Source organism: Labrus bergylta, chromosome 8, assembly GCF_963930695.1.
Source record: "Labrus bergylta chromosome 8, fLabBer1.1, whole genome shotgun sequence".
NCBI lineage: Eukaryota > Metazoa > Chordata > Actinopteri > Labriformes > Labridae > Labrus > Labrus bergylta.
The window spans coordinates 18,080,908-18,103,290 of NC_089202.1; the positions used below are offsets into that span (position 1 = coordinate 18,080,908).

Sequence of the window (22,383 nt, forward strand, 5' to 3'; positions counted from 1 at the left end):
GGCTGGTTGTGCTACAACACAACACTGCTGCGATGTGACATCCACATGATACTCACCTAATTTCATTAAAGAGGCAAGCAGCACCCATAGTGAGATTTCAAAGGGGGTCTGTATGTGCTGGTAGTCGAGGTCGAGCACGGGAAAAGCCTTTTTAGTGTGGTTGTGTACCACGTCCGACACTTGGTGATTGTCTACGTTTCCCTTGTGGCTGACATCCGGAGAGCTGGCAGCTCCGAGAGGAAGCACGGAGCCCTCCAGAAACACAAACACCATCAGCAGGAGGAGAAGACCCCTCTCAGGTAAACTCTTCCCGACCCCGGCCGGGCTGTGTGGACCTGCTCTCGAAGGCATTTTTTTTCCCACCCCCCAAGTAGGCTACAAAAAAAAACAAAAAAAAACTTTAAAGCGATGTAATTATTTCTCAGGAGTCACACAAGCGAGTTCAAGGAAGTTGTGTCACGCCAAACTGGTTACAACTTCGCTACCATTACACATTTTCACAGACTTCAGGTGTCCATTCTTGTCAGGTAACGAAAGCCAGCTTGACGTCAGCGTCCTTCTTAGTAGTACAGGTGAACAAGTCCACACGTCACAGGCCGTCCGCTGGGAGAGAGCAGGAAATTGTCTAAATGCAGGAGGGAGTGAATTTGTCTCGACAGCACGGATAATAGTGTTGCAAACAGGAAAGTTCTGTAATTGCTCTCGCTGCGGTGTTTCACAAGTTTCTTTGCCGGTGAGTAGTCAATGTCCCTGTCGGTGAAAGACGTCCCTGTTGATGCTGGAGGCGAGCGAGACACAGCGGCATCCCCTCCACGCCTCGTCTTCCTCCTCACTGCCCAAGATACTCGTCCGTGAGGCGGCGACGCTCAGATACTGACCTTGAAGAGAAGCCACGGAGCTGCCACATTGCATTTTGCCCGTGTATCGTATCTATTTCAACTTTTTTTTTTTTTTTTTTTTTAGATGTCACTGTCCGCCTAATGCTGTGTATCCACTGTGGAGGACAAGACCTTGAGTGAGGGGTCTCAGCTCAGAGGGAGGATGGGGAGGGGGGGGGAGAGAAGACCAAGGGGTGTGTGTTCCGCCCCAGCTTCTAAAGGCTTGTCCCGGGGTTGTCAAGCCAAGTGGCGAGTGTTCATTTTCTGCTGTGGTGTTGAGCTTCATACAACCTTCAAAACGCACACCCTTTCGCGGAGGTTTGGTGGATGGGAGGAGGAGGAGGAGGAGTGGACTGGAAGGGGAGGGGTATGGCTGACTACAGTGACACCTATAGGGAAGGAGGCTTACAAATGAAAAGCGTGTCCTAAACGGCTTACAAACACATCCTTTAATATGTTTCCAAAGTGATATGCTGTGTTAGTGATGTAAATGATGTTTTTTTTTTTTTAAATCTAACTGGGATGCTGTTCACAGCTACCACAGGATGATAACAATTTAGGGAAACGAAAAGGTCATAGAGGGTAAAGCAGGGGTCTCCAACCTTTTTTCATCTGAGAGCTACTTTCAAAAAAAATGTGACCAAGTGACCAAGGGCTACTTGCATCAAATCGCTTGCATTTATTTACATAGCTCAGCTGAATTAAGCTACTGTTTGTACATGTGTGAAATTGCAATAAGCCAATGCCTTGTCAATAATCTTAAATTCACATCAGTGTCCGAGAAAACATTAGTACTTCATACTTGTTTTTATGGGGCCAAATATATGAATAGTGGGAAGAGGTGCATTTACCGTCGTCAGATTTTTATTTTTAACACAGTCGGTCAACCTATAGGCGAGCTACTGAAAACCTGCCCCCGAGCTACCTGTTGGAGACCCCCTGGGGTAAAGTGTTGGGAAGCTTCCTTCAATGATAAAGCAGGATGCATTTCTGGTGTTATAGCCTACTGAAGTTCTGGTATCGCACCTGAACCCCATATAATAATAGTGTTGCTGGAGCCTTTTGACCTCTTCAAGTCATTCACTATTCATTGCACCTTGGTCGTTGGTGAAGTCGTGCCAGAAAATCTCTTCAGCTAGATGGGCTGCGGTGGCTGCAACATAAACATCACGACAGGATCCCCACAAATGTTTACCTTCATCCTCATGGTTGTCAAAAGTGGCAATAATGTTTGGGTTGTTTGGTAGTGGTCATTAATGGCCAAATGAGTAGTAGGCCTATTGGTGTTTTCAATCCCGGAGCTTGGGCCAGTTGAAGGTGTCAGTGCTGTTTTGGTTGTGGGGGTCATTAATGGCCAGGTGGTAGAATAGATAGAATTGGTACTTTCAGTCCTGGAGCTCAAACAGAGCCTAGTGGTAGCGGTTATATAACCTATAGGTAACGCATCAATAGGACAAAAGTTTTTGTTTTTATTTCAAAATCCTAACTCTTAAGCAAAATCATGTAGCTCTGTATTTTCAAAGTCCAATATTGTTACCCTAAAGCAGTTTTCCATTGCTAAAGGTGGGACCTCTTTTTATTTCCTTGAATACATGAGTAGCCATTTACTTCAGTGTCACTGCATGGGCCTATACATTAACATGTTGATCTCTTAAAACCATCCAAACGTTCTTTTCCCGTAATCTCACGTAATGGAAATTATGCCAGAGGACACCAGTTCCCTCCATGATCTGAATACTTAATTTTAGTTAGCATTTAGCAATGATATTCACCGAGGCTGACTGGGTGTGGATGTGCATACATTAGCAGGAATCGATTTGATCTGTAATAGAAAACTGTCTGTAAAGGGAATAATATTTGCTTAAGATGTCGAGGGTCAGTGTCAGATACCAACCAAGGTCCCAAGAGCATGTAGGGGCTTAGTATATCACTCAAGAACACTTACGTAAACAACAAACCTCTTACATGAAGCAAGACTTGTGTTAAAGGTAGTCCTACAAGTCTGTAAATTGTTTGTTTGTTCCTGGTGTGTTGCTGCATGTGGGAGTGGCATTTTAAACTACTCACACTTCAAGTTCAGAATTATGACTCAAAATACATGTGAATTTCCAAACACACCTTTCATACACTCCTAAAACAAAAGCTCCGGCTTTGTATGGAGCAAGTAAACCGCTCACACTACAGCATCTATAGCCTCAGCTAATTTGCAATGAATGTCCCTAGATGGGCCTTTATAAATACATACACTACAGGTTAACCTAGGAGGTAGTGTTTTGCTTAGAGTAACCCCTGGAGCCTTATCCTAAAGTATACATAGTTATACATAGAGTTAAGCCACAACAATGACTTGATAGATAAAATCAATATATACAGTATATCCTTCTAAAAAGCAGAAACATCTGCATGTTGCAGCTGCAGCTTCTCCGCTGCTGCTTTTTGCTTCTCTTTGTCAACGCATGGTAAATAAAATACAGTGGAGTTGTGTTGTTGTTGAACAGAGTGTAATGTGAATCTTCATTTCATTTTATACCTTCTATGAACAAACAACTGTGGTAGGACAGTTGTTGCTTGATTAATCAACGATGGAAATAATGAAGCCCTAGTGTAAATACTGGCTGTTTCCCTTCATTGCTTTTTAGTATCTTGACGTCCCTAATCACTTTGTCTTTGCTCCTTCAATGTACAATGAAGTAACATTAATCATTTATTCCAAAGAGCTTCCTGCACAAACAATTAGGCCACTAAGACCAAAAACAAGGACACATATTAGTTGAGTATAGTTTTGAGCTGAAATAGCTGCTTTCTGGGCCGTGGAGAGAAGACTAAAGACATCATAGTTTTGAGGATGAACAGCCGACCAAAATTAGATTAGATAATGTCTCGTCTGTCTGAATGATCTGAGTTACAGCCTTAATGAGGTATGGTCACCGGTGATAACTGTTTGCGGCACAACACACACACACACAAACCTAAACGCAGTCAGAGTTCAGGCGGCAAACTGTCTACACCGTTAATCATTTCTGTCTGCCTGTCTATGTCTTTATCACTCTTTATGACTTTAAGGTGTTTTATCATTTACAGCCTACTATTTCTGTTTGGTCCCTCAGTTACCAGGACACTGACATACTACACAGGGACCATTGTAAACAAAGCTGTAAAAAAGTGAACACCCAATACCCCCTGATCAATGGTCACTCCTAACTCTTTATGACAGCCGAGTACTCAAGTCCAAATGTCAAAGTTTCTTCTTGAATCCTGACAATACACCTTCACGTCTTGAAGCTGTTTTGCCTTTAGAAGACAGAAATACTGTGTTAAGCATTAACAAAAGAGGAAAACATACAATGGAAGTAAACCAGAAGTCATACTTTAGATTTAAGATGCCTCGAATGCTGATGTAGCTCAGTGGTTAGAGGACGTGTTGCAGAAGCCGTGGGTTTTGATTCTTTCCTGCGTCATCCCCCACTTTCTCGTCACAACACTTCCTGTCTCTCTTCAGCTGCCAATATAGGCAAACATGATCACAAAAAAAAACTTCACAAAGAAATGAACTTCACAAAGAGGAAGCTACGTGTCATTCTTTTTACCAAATGTCTCATCACAATGTTCCACTTGTTGGAAGGCTTTTTTTCCATGGAAGATATTCGATAATAATAATAATTAATGTAACATTAAGAAAATTACATGAAATAATAAAATTAATTAAAGCTTAAATGCATGTAGCAGTTTCAGGGTTTTGTTACTGTGCATAAAGGATCAATGTCACATGTCATTGTATCCAGCTGTAATGATAAATTCAATGGTTTGGATCAAGACAACACACTTTCATGGGTTTTGCATTCATGATGTTGTGCTGTGTCTTAATTTTTGCACTTCTCCAGTCTAAACAAAGAACACACAAACAATCGCCTGTATAACACTTTCAAAGGGCACTTTGTTAAAGTGGTTATATAGTTTAAGTGCCTTTTGAAGTGTTGTTTTGGTTCGGAAATTAAAACCAACTCGTAACATTTTCTGTCAAGTCAGTCAGGCTAGGTTAGCCATTTTGCTGACCTAGCAGCTGAGCTAAACTGGTGGCTATATTTACGGTCAGATGCGTCAGGGTCCTTACGTCTGACATGTATCACTAATTCCTTTACAGATAATCTGCAGGATCAGCAGCAGTTCTCATTGAACTTGTGCGGGTAATTTGTAACAGAGCGCTGTTAGAAAACCTCAAGGTGAAATCGACATTTGCAATTTTATTTTGTAATTGTAAGTGTATGATATTGCATGTTTCTGTTTTGGCATTTGTGTCTGTTGTACAGGGAGTCATGACTTTTTATTAGGATGACGATTTAATTTCAATGACTAAAGTAGGTTAACTTCTGGCCTTTTACTATAATACAGTAATTCTGCAACAGGATTTTTCAAACTAATCTGTAAATGACCCACCATACAAAACATCAGTAAAGTCTATGTTAGAAGATATAAATACATATATCTGACCCCTGATCTCTGTAATGGTCAGATCGTGATGCCAAGAGTTTTGCACATTTCTACAACATGACTTCAACTGTCCTCTAATCCTCAGAGAAAATAAAAAAGGAAGCATGGTGCTGCGGTTAGCCGATATGATGGAAATTACACACATGCCTGGCCAATCAAGTTTTTCAGGGAGGCTACTTATAGCGAAATGGAATATGTGCTTCCAGGCCAAACGAAACAGAAGCCCTTTGGGTTCAGTCAAAGCAAATCTGCACCCTACTGCTACAGCCAGTAATTCAAAAATCTGCTCAAAGATCAGTTTAAGTCTATCTAAATAAATCCCAAGACTGAACAAAGGGAGTTACAAAATTGAAAGGCAAAAGCGTTTGAGTCCAACCAAGATTCAGGCGAAGCTATTTTACTGAACCCAGTGACCAAGCCTGCAGGCCAAAGCTTATTTGTGTTTGCTTTTGGGAGCCTCTCTTTCATATTCCTGGAGTTATAGAGCACGCATGCTGACAGAAAAACAATTTCTATGTCCACTCTGGTGTGTCTATTTTCTGTGTTTATCTGCATTGGAGTTAGTCACTGTGTCTTCTTCCACGAAACACGCAATGTTGAGCAAAACAAGTCAATTATTGCTACTGAAAAACACGGGGGGGGGAAACTGTAATTTCTACTCTTCAGCTGGATTTACAAAAAAAAAAACTAGTAGAAAAATGTTATTTTTTGTATGTTGTCTTTACATCAGATATATTCAAATGAACCCATACAAACAGGTAGCAAAAGGCTGAATGGGACTTTTAATGCTGTTACCAGGGGTCAGAAAGTCTATCTGCATCACCGCTGGGCTCCTGTCGGAAGATGTTTCAACAAAGCTTTTCATTAGAGTCCGGAGGCCACAGGAGCCAGAACTGTCATCTCCTGGATTTGCGACAGGACCCAGCAGGGACCTAAGATGAGACATTTTAAACCAATGGTGATTTGACGCCACTTGGTGTAAGCTCAGTAATGATGACAAGCTCTGACAGCATGTCTGTCAGCAAAGGAGAGAAGAAAAAGATATTTTAATGGTTTGAACACTCTTGTGTACCGTGTTTGACAGAAGTGGTAATATGATGTACAGATTTACAGAGCCAGCAGTCACTTCTGAACCATAAGCTCTCCCGATAAGCTCTCCTACTATCAGTGCCACTGTCTGAAGTTCTTCCCTGCAAACATTTTCATTTTCTACCTAATGCCAGATTACATCATACTTAAGCCTCTGCAGTTCACTGGTGTCTTTAGGGTATCATTTCCATCATCTTAGATTAGGGCAAAGGCATATTTTAATAATTATGGGCCATGTGGTCACAGCACACTGAGGTTAAGACAGTGATCCACATGATGTCTCTGATGTCATTTGGTGGCTGCTCCGAATCAACATGACCAATGTGACCTAAATGCTTTCAGCAGCTGACAGGATGCTGCAGTCAATTATTGTGAAAGGACCAAGAACTATCAGACGCCCAGCATGGTGAAATGACACAAACAGCAGGAGGTCTTTCGTCACTTGAAATGTGTGAGATAACGTCTTTTCAATTGCAAGAGTCACACTGTAGTAATGACTGGACTGTATTGTTATGTTGGCCAGCATGTCTGATGTACAGTATATACAAACATGTTTACAGGTTCTGGAGAGAAGCTACTATCATAGTCTACAAGAAGCTCTACAAAGCATGTTGTAGCTCCAGAGTGAGCTGCTCAAAACAAAATCAGGTTGACTTTCCATTCAGAGCAATTTCTACCAAACCTGATTTTAAGTCGGGCCAGTCACAAGCATTTAAATACTGGGCAGGTTCATTATGATGACAGATCACACAACACTGAGGTGCTCTCATAAACAACCAAGGGAGCTACAGCTAATAAAGGATACTGTAATCCTCTACTGATATTTAATGAACTGAATATTAGAGTTAATTTTACAGGCAAATGCTAAAGTGTTAGTGTCTGTATAATAACATGCCATAGATATTCAACTGAGTTAGATTTTATTAGAAATGTTTGCTTACATTAGCTACAAAGTCTACTGCTGCGTCAAACATTAAGTACTTTGATTGGTTTTGATTGCCAAACACAAACACATCGCCAACAGAACAGTCAGCCATCACTTTGCACTTTGAGTGATGTCGATGCAGGATTTTAAAAAGGAAGAGGGATGTGAAATAAAATGTTTATTTGCTGGTTCATTCATTTTTTTTTTAAACTTTACTTTTTTGTATATATTGCTGTCAATGTTCTATACTAATTTGAAGGAGCACACTTTTACTTTCTTTTGAATATAAAGTGGGATGTGCTGTTCTCATTCTAGCTTTGATTTAAGTACTTTAATCTTTTTTTTCAAACAGCTCCCCCTGCCACAAAGATGGAGGAATGCTCAATGAAACAGAGAGATGAGGAGAACAAATAAGAAAGTTACATCACCAACAAAATACATATGGTTTGTTTAATATCATGGTTTTTCAGATTGGGATTGATTCTGATCCACTGCAGAATGAGAATCACATTAGAGAGAAACCCCCCCCCCCCCTCCCCTCCTTCATTTACACCCCTCTGTCTCTCTCTCTGTCTCATGTTCCTTCCTGCATAGAAAATATATTTCAGGTGATAATACTGACTCACTCCAACTGTCTTCTGGTGCCGCAGCACCACCTCCCAAAGTCAGCCAGATGTCAACGTTTGCCTCTGGGAAAATATGCACATACAACATCCTGCCTGAAGGTGGCGCCATTGTTCTAAAAAAAATATCTAAAATCCCGCAGCACAGAGGTCAAACTCAGTCCAGATATCACAAGGGAGTGAGGAGACAAATGACAGTTATGACAGAAAATGTCATCATGATGTTTTAATAACCATAATATGATTATACAATCATTTCAGAAATGTTATTCTTTATGTTGTCAGGAACTGAGTTTGAGCTCTTTTCTCCGTCTGTCTTGAGTTCAAAGAGGCTATCTGTGGCACAAAGAATCAAACAATGTTACAAAATAAGACTTAACTGTCTATCATGTTGGTATAAAATAAGGACTTAACTTCCCTGAGTGAGGACAGGCGTGTGTCCCTTTGCTAAGATGGAATTTAAATCTGAATGCTGTAAATCAAATTCAGAAGGGAGCCATGTGGCCTTCCCAAAATGAAACATCACATGTTGTTTTCCTCACACACACACACACACACACACACACACACACACACACACACACACACACATACACACGATGTTTTAATAAAAGTCCTTCAGAGCACCAGAGCCAAACTGTTCTGTGCTGTCAGGTCAAAGTTTCCAAGGTGTTCTTCTTCTTCTTCTTTGAGTTCCAGGCAGACCTTTTGGCTTGGGGGTGGCGAACCATAACTCTTACCTCATTACCATGAAAGGTGTGCTCGCTCAGCGCTCTTGCCCAGGTCACATCTGGCAGCACCCGAAATAGATGAAGTGGGAAGTTTGGGGGGGGGGGGGGGGGGGTACCAACTTTGAACTTCAAAGCAGGTGGTAAAATCTGCTCGGAGGTATTCCACTGTATACACACATGACATTGTATGCAAGTTAGATGGAGCGCTGGAGAGATGAGGCACGTTGCCTGCAGAATTTAAATGATCCCATGACACTGTTTATCTTAGAAGATTCCGATTATGTTAGTCAGTGAGTTTGTTTTCAAGTCACAATTTGTCAGACTGAGTTTTTCTTTTACTTATCCTGTGGAAGGCCCTATTAATTCTAAAGTGATGTTTGCCCGTGAACATCTGCTGGAGTTATGACTTCATCCTCAAGGCCGAGGAGAGAGGGAGGAGTGGATGGCTTCCCTCAGGCTGCACTTGCCAAGGCCAGTTGTGATACGAGCAGTATATCAGTGACTGAAGGCTTGAACGAAAAAAAAGGGAAAAGTCAAACACACAAGAGTGTAAGAGACCATCAATTAACTCTGACTCTCTCTCTCCTTATTATTACTGCAAACATGAAGCAAAATCAGCGTCTCCCTTCATACGTCACACATCAACACTCCACCCACAAACACACGCACACACACATTACAACACTCTCAAACAACCGGCTACAGTATGACGTTCTTAAAGATGGCACCACTCCCTCGGTTGCTGGGAGTTAAACAGAGCTCTGACTCAGACTTGCTCTCTCACAGTGCACAAGTGTGAACACAAATCATCGTCTCAGATCGGTGCAGCCGGCCAGGAGGAGATGTTCCAGCATGTACCTTGACACGGCGGCAGCTCTGTAATCCACCACCAGATTTTTCATGTATAATTTACCACCGCAAGAAATTCCCTTTTCATGTATTATGAAGTGGAATAACCCCGTCATTGGGACTTGACCCTGTTTCTACAGTGTTAGCGTTCACTGGTGAATGAATGTCTCAAATTAGGGAACGACTGACATTTCAGCCAGACAGCTCATATTTGGATTTGTTTGAAATTATTTATTGCAGCAGCAGAACACAGTTTGTGTTTGGCATCAAGGCTCCGACCTCATCGGTCCTCGCAGTTTTGTTTTACATGCAGAAATTCGAGGAGAGACGGGATGATATCGTAAACCCCCCCACAAATGGGAGCCTGCATGTGGATGGGGCTGAGCCAGATTGAAGTAGGCCTACTGGTGCAGGTCAGAGCTGGCAATGAAAGAACAGTGAGGAGACACCGGAAATGTTGCAGCTTAAAACAGACCGCCAATTAGAAGGAGGCGTTGTCAGGTCTGGCACTTTGAGAGATAAAAGAAAAGAAAGATAAATACATTAAGATGCAGTTTAAAGATGTCCAAATGTATCTAGATCCTTCAGGTAAGATGTGCTGTGTTGTTTGTGACATAGGGAAGTGGAAAGACAACAATAAGGGGATACATCAAAAAATGACAGGGTCAGCCATAAAACAAAAACAAAATCCCGAAAACATGCAAAAAGGCTTTGTTGCTTGGAGGAGAAAGAACTTAGATTGTCAGAAGAAATCTTTATATTTATATAATAAGTCAAAACATACAGTTAAGTAAAATCTGTTTAAACTGTAGACAGTAGACAGCACAGCAGTCAAACAATATCAGCACGTGCAACTCTTTGACAAACATTCACTGTGGAGTACGGCTTGTTCTGATTGGATACTGATTACCCACTCTGACGCACGTAAAGGTTAACATTGGTTCATTGCGTGTTTCTGAAGCTGTCACTTATATCAACAGGTGTGTGTGTGTGTGTGTGTGTGTGTGTGTCTTTGCAAAGTTCCTACAGCAGTGTTATGCTGTGGCTTCGTGCTCTCTGATTGGACAATGAAGCTGTAATTTCCACATTGATTAATGTGTCATACCCATCCACAAACTTGTCTTGGATCGCTGCATCATGAGACAATACACTTCTCTCTAAACACTGTCACCCCTTAACTGTCATTTTCTTTTGCTTTGCCAGACGTGTCACCTTGCTCCGCCACCCTCTGTAATCAGTCCAGCAGCTCTCAGCTTCAGTCCTGTAACCACTGCCACAGTGTCTGCTCAGGGTGACGAGTCAATCCCAGAGTTCAAGACCACTGTGCCTCGCAGTGAAACCACATGAGAGCTGCACAGCTACCACTGAGTCTATAAAAGGAGCAGCCTATTGCAAAAGGAAGAACCACAAAACTCACTCCCTTTTGAGAGCAGGAATGACAAAAATACAAGTCCTCATGAAATATGCAGGGTTCTATTCCTGGTAGACGGCACGTTTATACCGAAGGGGGCTATGGGAGCTATTAAGGCATGCCTAAAACGGGTTTATAGACTCACAGTTACAATGTGATGACTTGTTTTATGACAGGGTGAGAATGTAAACGTGTAACTCTGCCTGTGAACATACAATATGTAGGACATGGACAGAGGCAGGAAGAGCGCGGCAGGCACAGAAGAGGCCACATCCTTCCCTTCTCTCACTGTCCTCCGATGCACAGCCGCATTATGCACCCTGTGAGGTAATTCAGTGGAAGGAGCCAAAAAGCAAAAAGCTGCTGTATTGGAACAAAAAAGGGTAATTGGATAAACAGCTTGAAGGTTTAAGTGCAGTCAAGGTGATTTCATAGTAGATTAACTGAAGATTGTCATTGAAGAGTTTTCAGCTCACCTGAAACACTAATAATCCAGAAAATCTGCCGCTTGCAATCCACATGAGACGGGGAAAATTAGCTACGACAAAAATTTACAGAAATTTAGCTACGGGGCAAAAGGCTAGCGATGCCCCTTTTTAACACCTTTTCTCCCTCATTGTGTCATCGTCATGATAACAAACAGTTTTATACTAGTATATACCATTTAATAAATCAACATTGTGAGGTGCTGGTTTGATTGAATGACTCTTTAATTCCAGACTACAAGTGGTCAGCGAGGTGCAGCGTAACCTTAAGCCCCTAGTATGATTTATACAGTGAGGCAGAATATTCACTAATGCAGGTTTGTCATGAATGGAGAAACAGTTTCCCTCACTGGAAAGTAAACATCTTCATATCTGCCGTTCAGTTTGGGTTGTTTGAACATCGAGTCTGCTGCCACTGACTCACTTTCGGCTTGGGAAGAAAGCAATTTGAGATACAAAAAGTAACATGTTTCTCCCTGAAATGTTGTAAGGAAGAAGTATTAATGATACATTTCTAATAACTTAAATAAAGAAAAACAAATACCTGAGAATTGTACTTATGCTGCACTTAATTTACACTTTAACAAAAACGTTTCTCTCCATGTGGGCGGTGTTACATTAAGGTCAGTGTAATTATGTGAAATCATCATCTATTCACTTTCATTAGGAACATATATTTACCGATAACAAAGAGCATTTCTGTGTTAAGGATCGTTTAGTTAAGTCTGCTCCTTCTGTCCAAATAAAAGCAGCTAGGTGCATGAAGGGATTCTTCAGTCCCATGACCGCTGCCACCTTTTACTGTATGTTAGTATTCAAACAAATGTGTGCACGTGTGTGTGTTTGTCCATGCTCCTGTGTGCGTGTGCGTTCACCCCCCACTGCCCTCCGGCTGGACAGAAAATGTCAGGAGGCCGTGGAGGCAGCGTGGGCGTGCAGAGTGTGACTCAGCGTGGACGGTGATAAGATAGGACAGCTTTAAAACAGTGAGGCACGCTGCTGCAGCCTCAGTCATGGGCTGGATTTGAATATTGCATTAGAGTACTGGAGCTGTCTCCCAGTATCCCCCAGGGCTCTGTGGAGCTCTAGCCCAGCTTTAAATCCTCAATCTGGGAGGGGGAATGGGGTCTCAGCCTTAGTTTGCCATAATTCTACAGCTGATGGAGTTGGACCAGACTCCTCCTCAGTGTATTTGAAAGAGTTTCCCATGGCTGAGTGTGAGCCACAGTGTGCAGACACGTGTGTGTCAGTGTGTGGAAATGTGATGACATCTTGGCTAGGTGCTACTGTGGGGAGAGGGAAACAGAGCCACTGTTTTGTCAGCCTGTGTAAGTAGCGGCTGACCTCAGAGTTGAATTCTGGACTAAACCCAAAACCACAAAGCTCAGTGTGTGTAGAGCGGAGGAGGGTGGGAGCGTGCAGGCAGGCAGGGGCTGGGCTGAACTCTGCAGGATTGCAGGTTAGGGATAAGGATCTGCATACATCAAAATCAAGACGATGTTCAGGATTCCTGAGGGGAATAAACATCAGAGAGAGAAATCCAGACCCTGAAACAAGTGGATGTGGAGGGACTGCAGATTCAAAGCGAGCTTATGCAACATAATGTCTCTAATATTTCTCACGTTATAGTGCAGAGGAAAAGAGACAGCGTTCACATGTCTGAAGTGGTTTAAGAGAGAAGCTAAAGGCACATCTGGCAGCTCAACATGATCTAATGACACATAAAAGGCCACAAAAACATGAATACGACGCCCCATACAGCAGATTTAACCATTAACCACAACAGGCTTTGTAAAGTGCAAAACTCACACATGTTCAAGCTATTTAAAACAACACTGTGTCGACTTTTGATTTGAGTCACAGCCACACACAATGCCCTCTGGAAACCAAGCCAGACATGTTGGCAACTAGGAGAACAATACAATAGACAAACAGTGCACTGTAACCAGTTCTGCCCACAGATGGATTCCAAATGAAGATGTAATCTGCTGCACAAGTCGGCCTCGAAAAACTAAAATGTTGACAGGAACTTAGTCTGGAGCACAGTCGAGGAAATGTTAGCGAAAAGGTCAGAGAAACAGGCCTGTGAATGGAGCAACGGCCGCTGACTCAACCTGGACGGGAAGAGTAGACGATTAAATCAACTACAGTCAAGTGGCTTTTTTTTTGGGTTAGGGATCATCCAAAACTCATGTTGAAGCTGTGTCAGACATGAGCGGTGCTTTGAATAGCTTTGGTAACAAAGTTAGCTGGAGTTACCTTTAAAAAAAAGGTCATCCAGCTGTACTCAATCTCCCCTGCAGCAACACAGGATCCCCCTTCTTTTGTCTTGACCACATCGTCTTCTTCGTCTCGCACATGGACGATTCACTCACAGGGCCTGCTCTGAATGAGCCATTGTCTCGAGTTTTGTGGTCCACAACAACAGAGGAAGACGACAGAAACAAATAACAATTGTACTGTTTTTGGAAGAGAAGCAAAAAGTGTGAGATTGTTGAGTCGATCCACGTCAGTGATCATAGGAAAAAAGGAGGGCAGAGAAACAAAGAGACATGTCATGATGCCTGTTTTTGGGGGGAAGAACTTGAACCGCAGGCTCTAATAATGGAGAGATCAAGGAGGGGAGTGTCTGATGTGATGTGTGCATGTGTCTGTCTGTCTGTGGATGGGTGGAGTAGGGACGAGTGTGTTGGCTTTATTTTTTGTACATGTGAATTTACACATGCTAAAAAACTGCAATTATTCATTTAAATGGACCTTTTCGTACATCACTGAAGATTGAGACTGACTAGATGTATGCATGTCTGTCCCTCATGTCCCTAAAAACTCTGGACAGGAAAAGTAGACGATTAACAATCCGTAACCAAGGTCAAAGAGCTTTTATTTATTGCATGTTAGAGTTGTATCAGACATGAGAGGTGCCTTTAAAGAGGTCATCCAGATGTATGCATGCCTGTACTTCATGTCCCACAAAGCTCAGCAGCACACTGTCTGTATATATGTATTTATAGCACACTTTTTTCTGAGCTGTGGCTAAGCTTGAAGCTCTTTCCATATTATTTATTTATGGGGCCTAATTTACGGTCAGGAACCTTTCGCTAACACAGCAGCACATCATACATGCGTGCACATTAAGATGCTAAGTAAACATGCTTTATTTAGATCTTAAATATGACATACACAGACCCGCGGGAAGGAAGAAAATCGTCTCTGATTATAGCGTTTACAGAAATATCTCCAACTACAATCACCCAGCAATGTGTGGTGCTTGTTAGCCCAATGAAGGAATCTAAAGTGTTGCTGTATAAGCAGTAAAGACGGGAAAGTGCAACTTGAGAGAGCATACTGCCGTCAGGCCATTTATTTGTCCAGTTGTCTGTGAGATGCAAATCTGCAAGCACAAAAAAATTCTTTATATATTAGTCAGATCTACCGGATCATGATCTTGTTTTTTGACACTACTGGTGAATATTTCTGCTCAACTGTCAATCTGACATCAAGAGTGCCAACAAAATAACCGTACTGCTGAGGTAATACAAATAGCTATGACACGCCTGGTTCTAGAACAAAATGACTTAGGGTGCATCTGCGATTAAAGGGGGTGCAGCTAGAGGGATCGGCAATAGCAAAGAAAAATAGCGCAGGTGTTATGGGTCCCGCATGTGGTCCCCGGTGAACAGACATCATCACAACCATCAGATCAGATGGACTTAATAAACACCATCTGAGTCACTGTTGTCGTTTGAAAGCCTTGATTACTTATTGTAAAAAAAAAAAAACATTGTCCTTTTTTTGCATCCATTCAATTGATGGTGCAGAAATTTAAAATGAGGGCGCATTGCATGCTTTTGCAACCTCAGAACCGGGCCTGAGCTATGATATAGTTTCAATACTTGTTCATGGGTTTTTCTTTTCAGCACATCTCTAGTGTCCTGTTACAAAACACAGGTATGCTGGATTATTGGGATGACTTTGTTTGGTAGGACCTGGAAACCCCCTTAAAAGTTCAATTCAATATGGAGTCATTCTCTCTGCAAAGATACTCAGAGGAATCTAAGAAAGAAGCTACAACTCGACTTTTCAATGAGCACTTGTGAGTTTGTGTTAATCAGTCTTTGTAACAGGAGCCTCAGGTGATCCCAGTCTAACCATCAGATGCAAAATAATTGATGAGCCACTCCTCTCCAATAACACAGAGGGAGTCTGTTTTTTACACTTTAACATATGAAATGAATCATCTCAGGTCTTCATATTATCATTTATTATTTTAATGACATAATCCTTTTTAAAGTATATCATTCTATTTAGTTGTTTCATTATTGTGATTACTTTGATTGTGAAATGTGAAGTTTTTAAATGTGAAACAAAAGTTAAATAATTATCAGGATTATTTTAAACTTGTTGGATGTATCGCCTGAATGCAGTTAAACCAGCTCTGTGAATTTGGCTGATTTCCTTCATGGGTGCAGTGAGTGTAAGTGGGGAAGTGTTTCCATATTGTGTCTATGGATGCAGTATTGACTGATATTGTGCTGCGGACCACATTTTCTACATCTTTCTGCCATCTGCAGCGCTAGAAGCACAGACTGTCTTAACTTTTGTCAGCATATTTAAAGAGGCATTCATCTTGTTTGAATCAAACTGAAGAATATAAGAATGGAATAAATTAAACAAGGGTTTATTTTTAGTGTGGCCAAAAGGCCCAGACACCAAACTGACATCAAAGAATTATCAACAACAAATGTCTTCTGTTGTGTTGCCTTACTCTGTCCGTGTCTTGACCAAAAACATGCAAATGAACAAACCGCAAAGATAACAGCCGCCTAGCATCTATGATGGGAACTCTCCATACCAACAGGTGGCGGCCGTCTGTATTTTGAATTAAGGGACACCAGAAGACCTCATACATACAAACTGCTTTTAATGGAAATGTTTGCCCAGTATTTTCATACAGCTCCATGTTTGACATTTGGACAGTTAGAAAAATATCTACCTCTTCTCAGGAATATTTCTGACAAATATTACCAATGGAACTTTCATTGTCAGTCCCCATTGTCTATTGGTTGAAAAAAAAAGGGTTCGTCTTCCCTGTTGAATCAAGTTGTTTTCAGTATTGTCAGCCCCATTAGCACCAACCTGCAAACATTAACTCACTAATCGAAGAGCATGTTGCAGGTACACAAAGGAGGGCACACTCCTATGACCTAATTGTATATTAACACACAGCTAACAAACCTGTACTTACACATAGCAAAGGAAAACTCCAGGGACTAAAGGGAGGGTCGGGCCAACGTGATCACTTGCATTTCCCTTCCATTCCTCCTCTTATCTCCTTTCATCCCTCTCCCTCCTCTTGTGTTTTCTCTCCTGGATTTTTCTAAAACTCTTGCTGACACAGCTGCAAGGCTGTTGGGTCAAGCTCGCACTCTGAAGATCCTCATCTGTATGTGGGTGTGCGTTTGTTCAAGTGATCTAGGCAGAAGCAATATTGGACAAAAACTTATCTCGACTGGGAAAAGCATCCAGTCTTCTGCAATTTTTCAAATAAATGCTACTTTCTGAAGTAATAGGAGATGTGTAATTGGCATCTGTGAGGTACTTCCATTATTTCCCAATATTATTGTCTTAAAATCAACTCTACTGATTCATGGGTATTTTTCTGATCCAGAAAATCAAAAGAAAACATGAGCCCTTCAACCAAACATAAAAAGGAAGTGACACAACAACTGAAATGCACCATTTTCCACACTCAGGGTTCATCAGATTTCCACAAAACATTACTTTCTCCTTCTTGTTTTCTCCAAACTCTTAACACAGAAAGACTTCATATCCTAAAGCAAGTATGTCTCACATCCTTGTCTGTCCATGTAAAAACAGGAATGGGAATTCCTGGACTTTTTAGGCTATGTTTCCCAGCAGTAACCGTAAAACACTAGGTGAATTTCCACTCACTGTGTCGACAAGTGGGAGGATTAAGGCGTCAAGTTGGTAAATAAAGCCTGATACTTGATAGATGCTGAGGACTTTGTGTTTGTGTGTCTGTGTGTTCTGGTTTGTGTCACACTGAAACAGGGTCGGGCTCTTTCTGGGAGCAAAGAGGCGAAACCAGAGAGGTTTTCTGTTTCCTGTTTATAGCATCTTGGTTGTTAGCGCTTTGTCCCTCGAGACAACACAGAAGCCTCCAAGAGATAAAAGTGGCAGTTGAGGGGTTAAGAATAACAAAAGGACAAACAGATTTGAAGTTAGAAAGGTGTCTTTTGATACCTTTAATCTATTATCAGAACAATAATCTTGTAGCAACTATCTGTAAACACGCTGCTCCTTTCCTACTGCATACTTTTAGAGTTGTGATTTCAGTAAAGTTAGATTGATTTCTGTATTTGCTCCCTTCATCACAACAAATCAATTTAAGATTAACAGGGAAAAAAGTGCAACATAACTTTACACATGGACAATTGTGCATTTCAGCAGAAACAGGTACAAAATAAGAAAAAGAAGATATTCTATGACCCATAATCCAATAAGGGTCAATTAGAGCAAAGACCTCCACACTAAACTGACAGAAGATACTGACCAAAGCAGACTTGTGACCTTTGAAAACAACATGTGAGTGGGAGGTCTGAGCCAAAAGGCAGAAATGGAGGTCAGGCTCCATTTGACACTGTTTTTAAAGGCATAAAGGTCTCATGTCAAACTGTTTGGTTCTGGAGAACCTCTGATGGATGTCTTAAGCAATACTATAACGGCTGTATCCTTACAATTTTAAGAAAGTATTGATATCAAGGGCACAAGCCCAAGTAGAAATAAACCCATTCACATTTAAATCAACTTAATGAGCAAAATATGGCACCAAGAAACACAAAACCTTTTCCCCATTTAGGTTTCCCAAATATGTCCTTGAATGGAACTTTAAATGGAGGTTTTCAACAATATCAATGAAATAGAGTGTTAACATACATATTTAAGACAACAAATCAGGCTGACATAATTGTGGCCCTTTGGGATCCATGTTTTTTTTTTTTCAGTTGGTCAACCTTTATTTTGAACATTTAAAAGTTGATATTTTCTTAATTTTATCCATCTGATTCAGCTTTCCATTCTGACATTCCTGCCGATGTTCTGAATAGTTTTCACCCACTCTCAATCACTGCACATGGTGTTCATATGTAACCACTGACGTTAGAATTACACTCCTCTAAAAATACACATGAACACCTTGGCATACCTTTGCAGAGAAAGCCTTGAAAACTGTACAAAAAGATTTCTAACCCAGAGTTCAAACTAGGAAATCTTCACAGTACGCAGTAAATCTAGACAACTGGTCAAGTGGAATGTTTTGTGGATTTACCACTGCCCTCAAGCATTGTCTAACTTCCCGTTTATTTGAACAGCAATGGTCCCTGTAATGGTCTTAAATGGTGTCAGTGTGTCGGACCCTGGTGTCAAAAGCAGTTGTGTCCAGTTTAACGGAGGCTCCTTGATTTAATGACCGTGTGACATTAGGCATGGGAGTCCCCTGAGGTTATCCACGGCTGGAGCCAGACTGTGTGTCTGCCAATCTGGCTCTGTCTCACCCCTTAATGCTTACACCATGGGTCAGTCTGCTGCATGCACCCCTGAGGGGAGGTTGGACTGGTCCAAGCACACTGTTGAGGGGGGTACTAAGGCTTCCTGCAAGAGTTCTAACAGATCAAAGAGTGGAGGCAAATCAATCCAAGAACCCAGGCCAATCAAAGTTAAAGTCAGGTTAAGCCCTCCGGTTTCACCATGGGCCAATAGATGTAGACAATGTGATTCTAATTAAGGTTGATGGCACTGGGAAAATCATTTCTCCTTGAAACTCCAAGGGGTTAAAAGCTGAGACCACCTCAGTGACTGACAGCCATGAAAAATGGAAGCTTACTGACTGCCAGCATCGGGGCGACATCTGCCATAAAGCAGAATCAAAGATCTGTGAGTGCAGTGAGCTCTTGCAAGGTTGAACACAGAACTGGCAAATCGTCTTCTGGGACACGTCACGAGAGCCCTCATAAGAAAACCTTAAGAACATTTGCTGTTTGAAGCAACAGGAAATTACCCCCACTGCGCCACATCACCAAACAACATTCTCTCAATAGAATTAACATCATTAGAAGTTGTAGATTCACATAGTGTGTTTTATAAATGGCTGTCATCCTCATTCAAGCACAACTAAAGACTAAAGAGCCTCATCGCTAGGCCCTTGGCTTTCCTCCATGACTTGTGATTTCTTGGTCATTTGGACACTAGTTGAAGTACAATTCACATCTTGGCACAGATACTGGTTGCGTGTTGCTGCCCCCGTCAAACAGCAAACCCTTTGGCTCCTCAGTGTGAAGCCTTTGGCCTGGCAGCAGGCTGTTGTACTCCCAACACTCATTAACTGGTGCTCCGTTTGGTGAACACATGGCTGATCCAAACTATTTCAAGCCCCCATTAATTAAAATTTGAACTGGGTTTCGCTACACCACGAGTTTCCATTTATATTATCATGCCTAGTTTCTGTCTCTTATACCAAAAAACATTTTTGAGTATGCAGAGGTCTGCTTCAAATTATCTTTTAAAGTTTAAATCAACTTCATAAAAGATCTACTGGTGGGAACCCTCTCATGAAGACACAGGAGACGAGCAAACTGCGCCACATTAGCATGCTTCACATCCGTACAAGATGCGTCCACTTAGTCGCATGTTTTGGGACAAGATAGGTGTTGACAAGCATCTGTTTATGCACATCCGACCACCCAGCTGTTCAAAAAGTAGAGCCACAACGTGAGGGTAGATGTGAACCCATGCATGTCCCCACAGGTTGGGACTCCTTCATGGTAAAAGGTCCATGTCTCCTGTTGAGGGACAAGCACAAAGGAGGGCCGAACTTCCATCCCTGAGGGGACAATAGGGCCCGTCAAAGAGCCACTTATCCTGCTCAACACCTCTACCCCCGGACAGGCGATGAGACTTCTGTCTTCCTCCAGGGGAAGAACATAAACCAGAGAGGACCACCGAGAGATGGACAACATCCTCTTTCAGTTGACTTCATCCGTGGGTGAATTACACCAGGAGAAGCTGTTGGAGCATGAGGCTTTGTTTTGCTCGCTCGCTAACCTTGGGACCTAACGGCTCAATCTGCAAACCATCTCTCCTGGACGACGCTAATGCTCCATGTAGCTCATTAGCTAGCATCGAGGAGCAATACATCACCAGGCAACAAGAACACATGTGGAAACCATTTTAATTTCACCTGGTTTCCTTGCTATAGGGGTACAGTTAAGTTGGAAGTGCCCCGGGTCCTTAATGATGCTAATTGGTGGTATAGATGTATAATAGTTCCAGTTTTATAGCCCTGAGCTGCTCTGTCTTGAGAGAAAGGTTGTACGTATTGCAGACTGAGGCGATTTGCCTGGATCAAGATCCACATCTGTTCTGTGCCAGCTGCTTGACAGATTCTTTTGGTGTGCAAGGGCAGGTTTTCCTTCTGTGATTAAGACCTTTGAAGTCTGTCCTGCTTCCAGTAAGCGCCGACTGTCCAGATTCATCCTCCATTAAAGGACTGAGTATTCAATTGGCAAAAGAAGCTAAATGGAAACAAACCCTTCATGAAATTTTGGAGTTTTCTTGGAGAAGTCTTTTGAAATGTGAAATGTGAGTTGCAAGGTACACTGGTAAACTGTGCCTTCTAAGGTCCACTAAAGTTTCTCAATAAGGAAAAACCCAATAAGGCATACGTTAAAAGCATAGACAACATAGCAGGCTGAATTAAGCTACAATCCATAAAAAAAACATGGCATTAAAATATAAACATCCAGACATCCATAGATACCTCTTATCCTGTAGCATAATTTAGCATTATTTGTAAACTCTGGACGTATTACACTCCTATGTCAAGCTATGGTCAACAAAAGCTGATGTATGTTGTTGACAAAAGGTCTTTTCACCTTATTTATCTATTAATATTGGACCAACAAGGATATGAGGATAAAGGGTGTTGCCTGTGGTTCAGATTTTAAAGCCCTTTATGGCAAAATTGTGATTCCCAGATATAAAATCAAAGGTACTTAAGTTGAATTGCCTTCATTTAGAAAGCAGTTACTGTCTTAAAATGTGTTATGATCATATTTTAAACGTTTTTCTAATATTTCATCAGGTCCATGTTCAGTGTTTTACCTGGCTGTGAGACAAATATCCCAAAAGGACAATAAAGTTCCAGTTGAGAGTTCAGCCTGACCACATCTGCCTTTGTTTGCGTTGGCTCAAACTACAAAAAATGTTGTACAAACACATTTTGAAGACTATACAAGGTCAGTATTTGATACTTAAACATGTAATTTTTGGAGGGGTATCACAGTAATATGAGAATTTTATTTAGACAACAGCAAAGGAATCGTACAATACAATCACGTTGTCCTTATTTCTGACTGCAGCCCCACTTTGACAGAGTTCAATATTATTGCAGGTGTCAGAGCTGCCGTGTAGACATCACAACCTCTTGAGCCATGCAGCTGACAGGCACTGACCCATATTCAAAAACTAATCCCCTGTTTTCCAGTGTTTGTTTTCATGGAAAGCCTGATTGTGTTAGTTTGGGTTGTTTGTGTGGAGACCTGTGGCTGGCTGACCTCTTCAGTCTGTCTGAAAACATGCTCTTCATAATGCCAGCTCCTTCTCTGGTGAGGCTCTTCAGCGTCTGGTATTGTTTCACTACAGGAAAGATGTTCTGCCAAAGGCTATGGATCCCTGAGCCAAGCTGAAAATACCCAGACAATGTTTCCCCATATGTGAAATTGCTGCTTTCTTCTGTACTTGCACAAATATTGATCTTTAATATAGGGAAATATTGCACACAACATTCCTGCCATTCTTATGATACACTTTGGATGCCTACCCTGTTA

At 41.7% G+C, this 22,383-nt stretch overlaps 1 protein-coding gene and 1 long non-coding RNA gene across 3 annotated transcripts in view; one reads left to right on the forward strand and one right to left on the reverse strand.

Moving 5' to 3' along the window:
• The window catches only part of slc9a1a (solute carrier family 9 member A1a), a 37,511-nt gene extending 36,358 nt beyond the window's left edge, over positions 1-1,153 (reverse strand). Inside the window, exon 1 of one of the 2 annotated variants that reach the window (XM_065957626.1) lies at positions 57-1,153. In XM_065957626.1, the coding sequence (XP_065813698.1) occupies positions 57-351 (295 nt within the window). In that variant the 5' untranslated portion in view covers positions 352-1,153. The remainder of the gene's footprint in view (positions 1-56) is intronic. The other variant, XM_029277264.2, reaches the window with a different exon arrangement.
• On the forward strand, positions 175-3,373 carry LOC136179772 (uncharacterized). The gene is made up of 2 exons (XR_010666741.1): positions 175-299; positions 964-3,373. It is a non-coding gene; the product is annotated as an uncharacterized lncRNA (long non-coding RNA).
• The last annotated feature ends 19,010 nt before the right edge of the window (positions 3,374-22,383 follow it).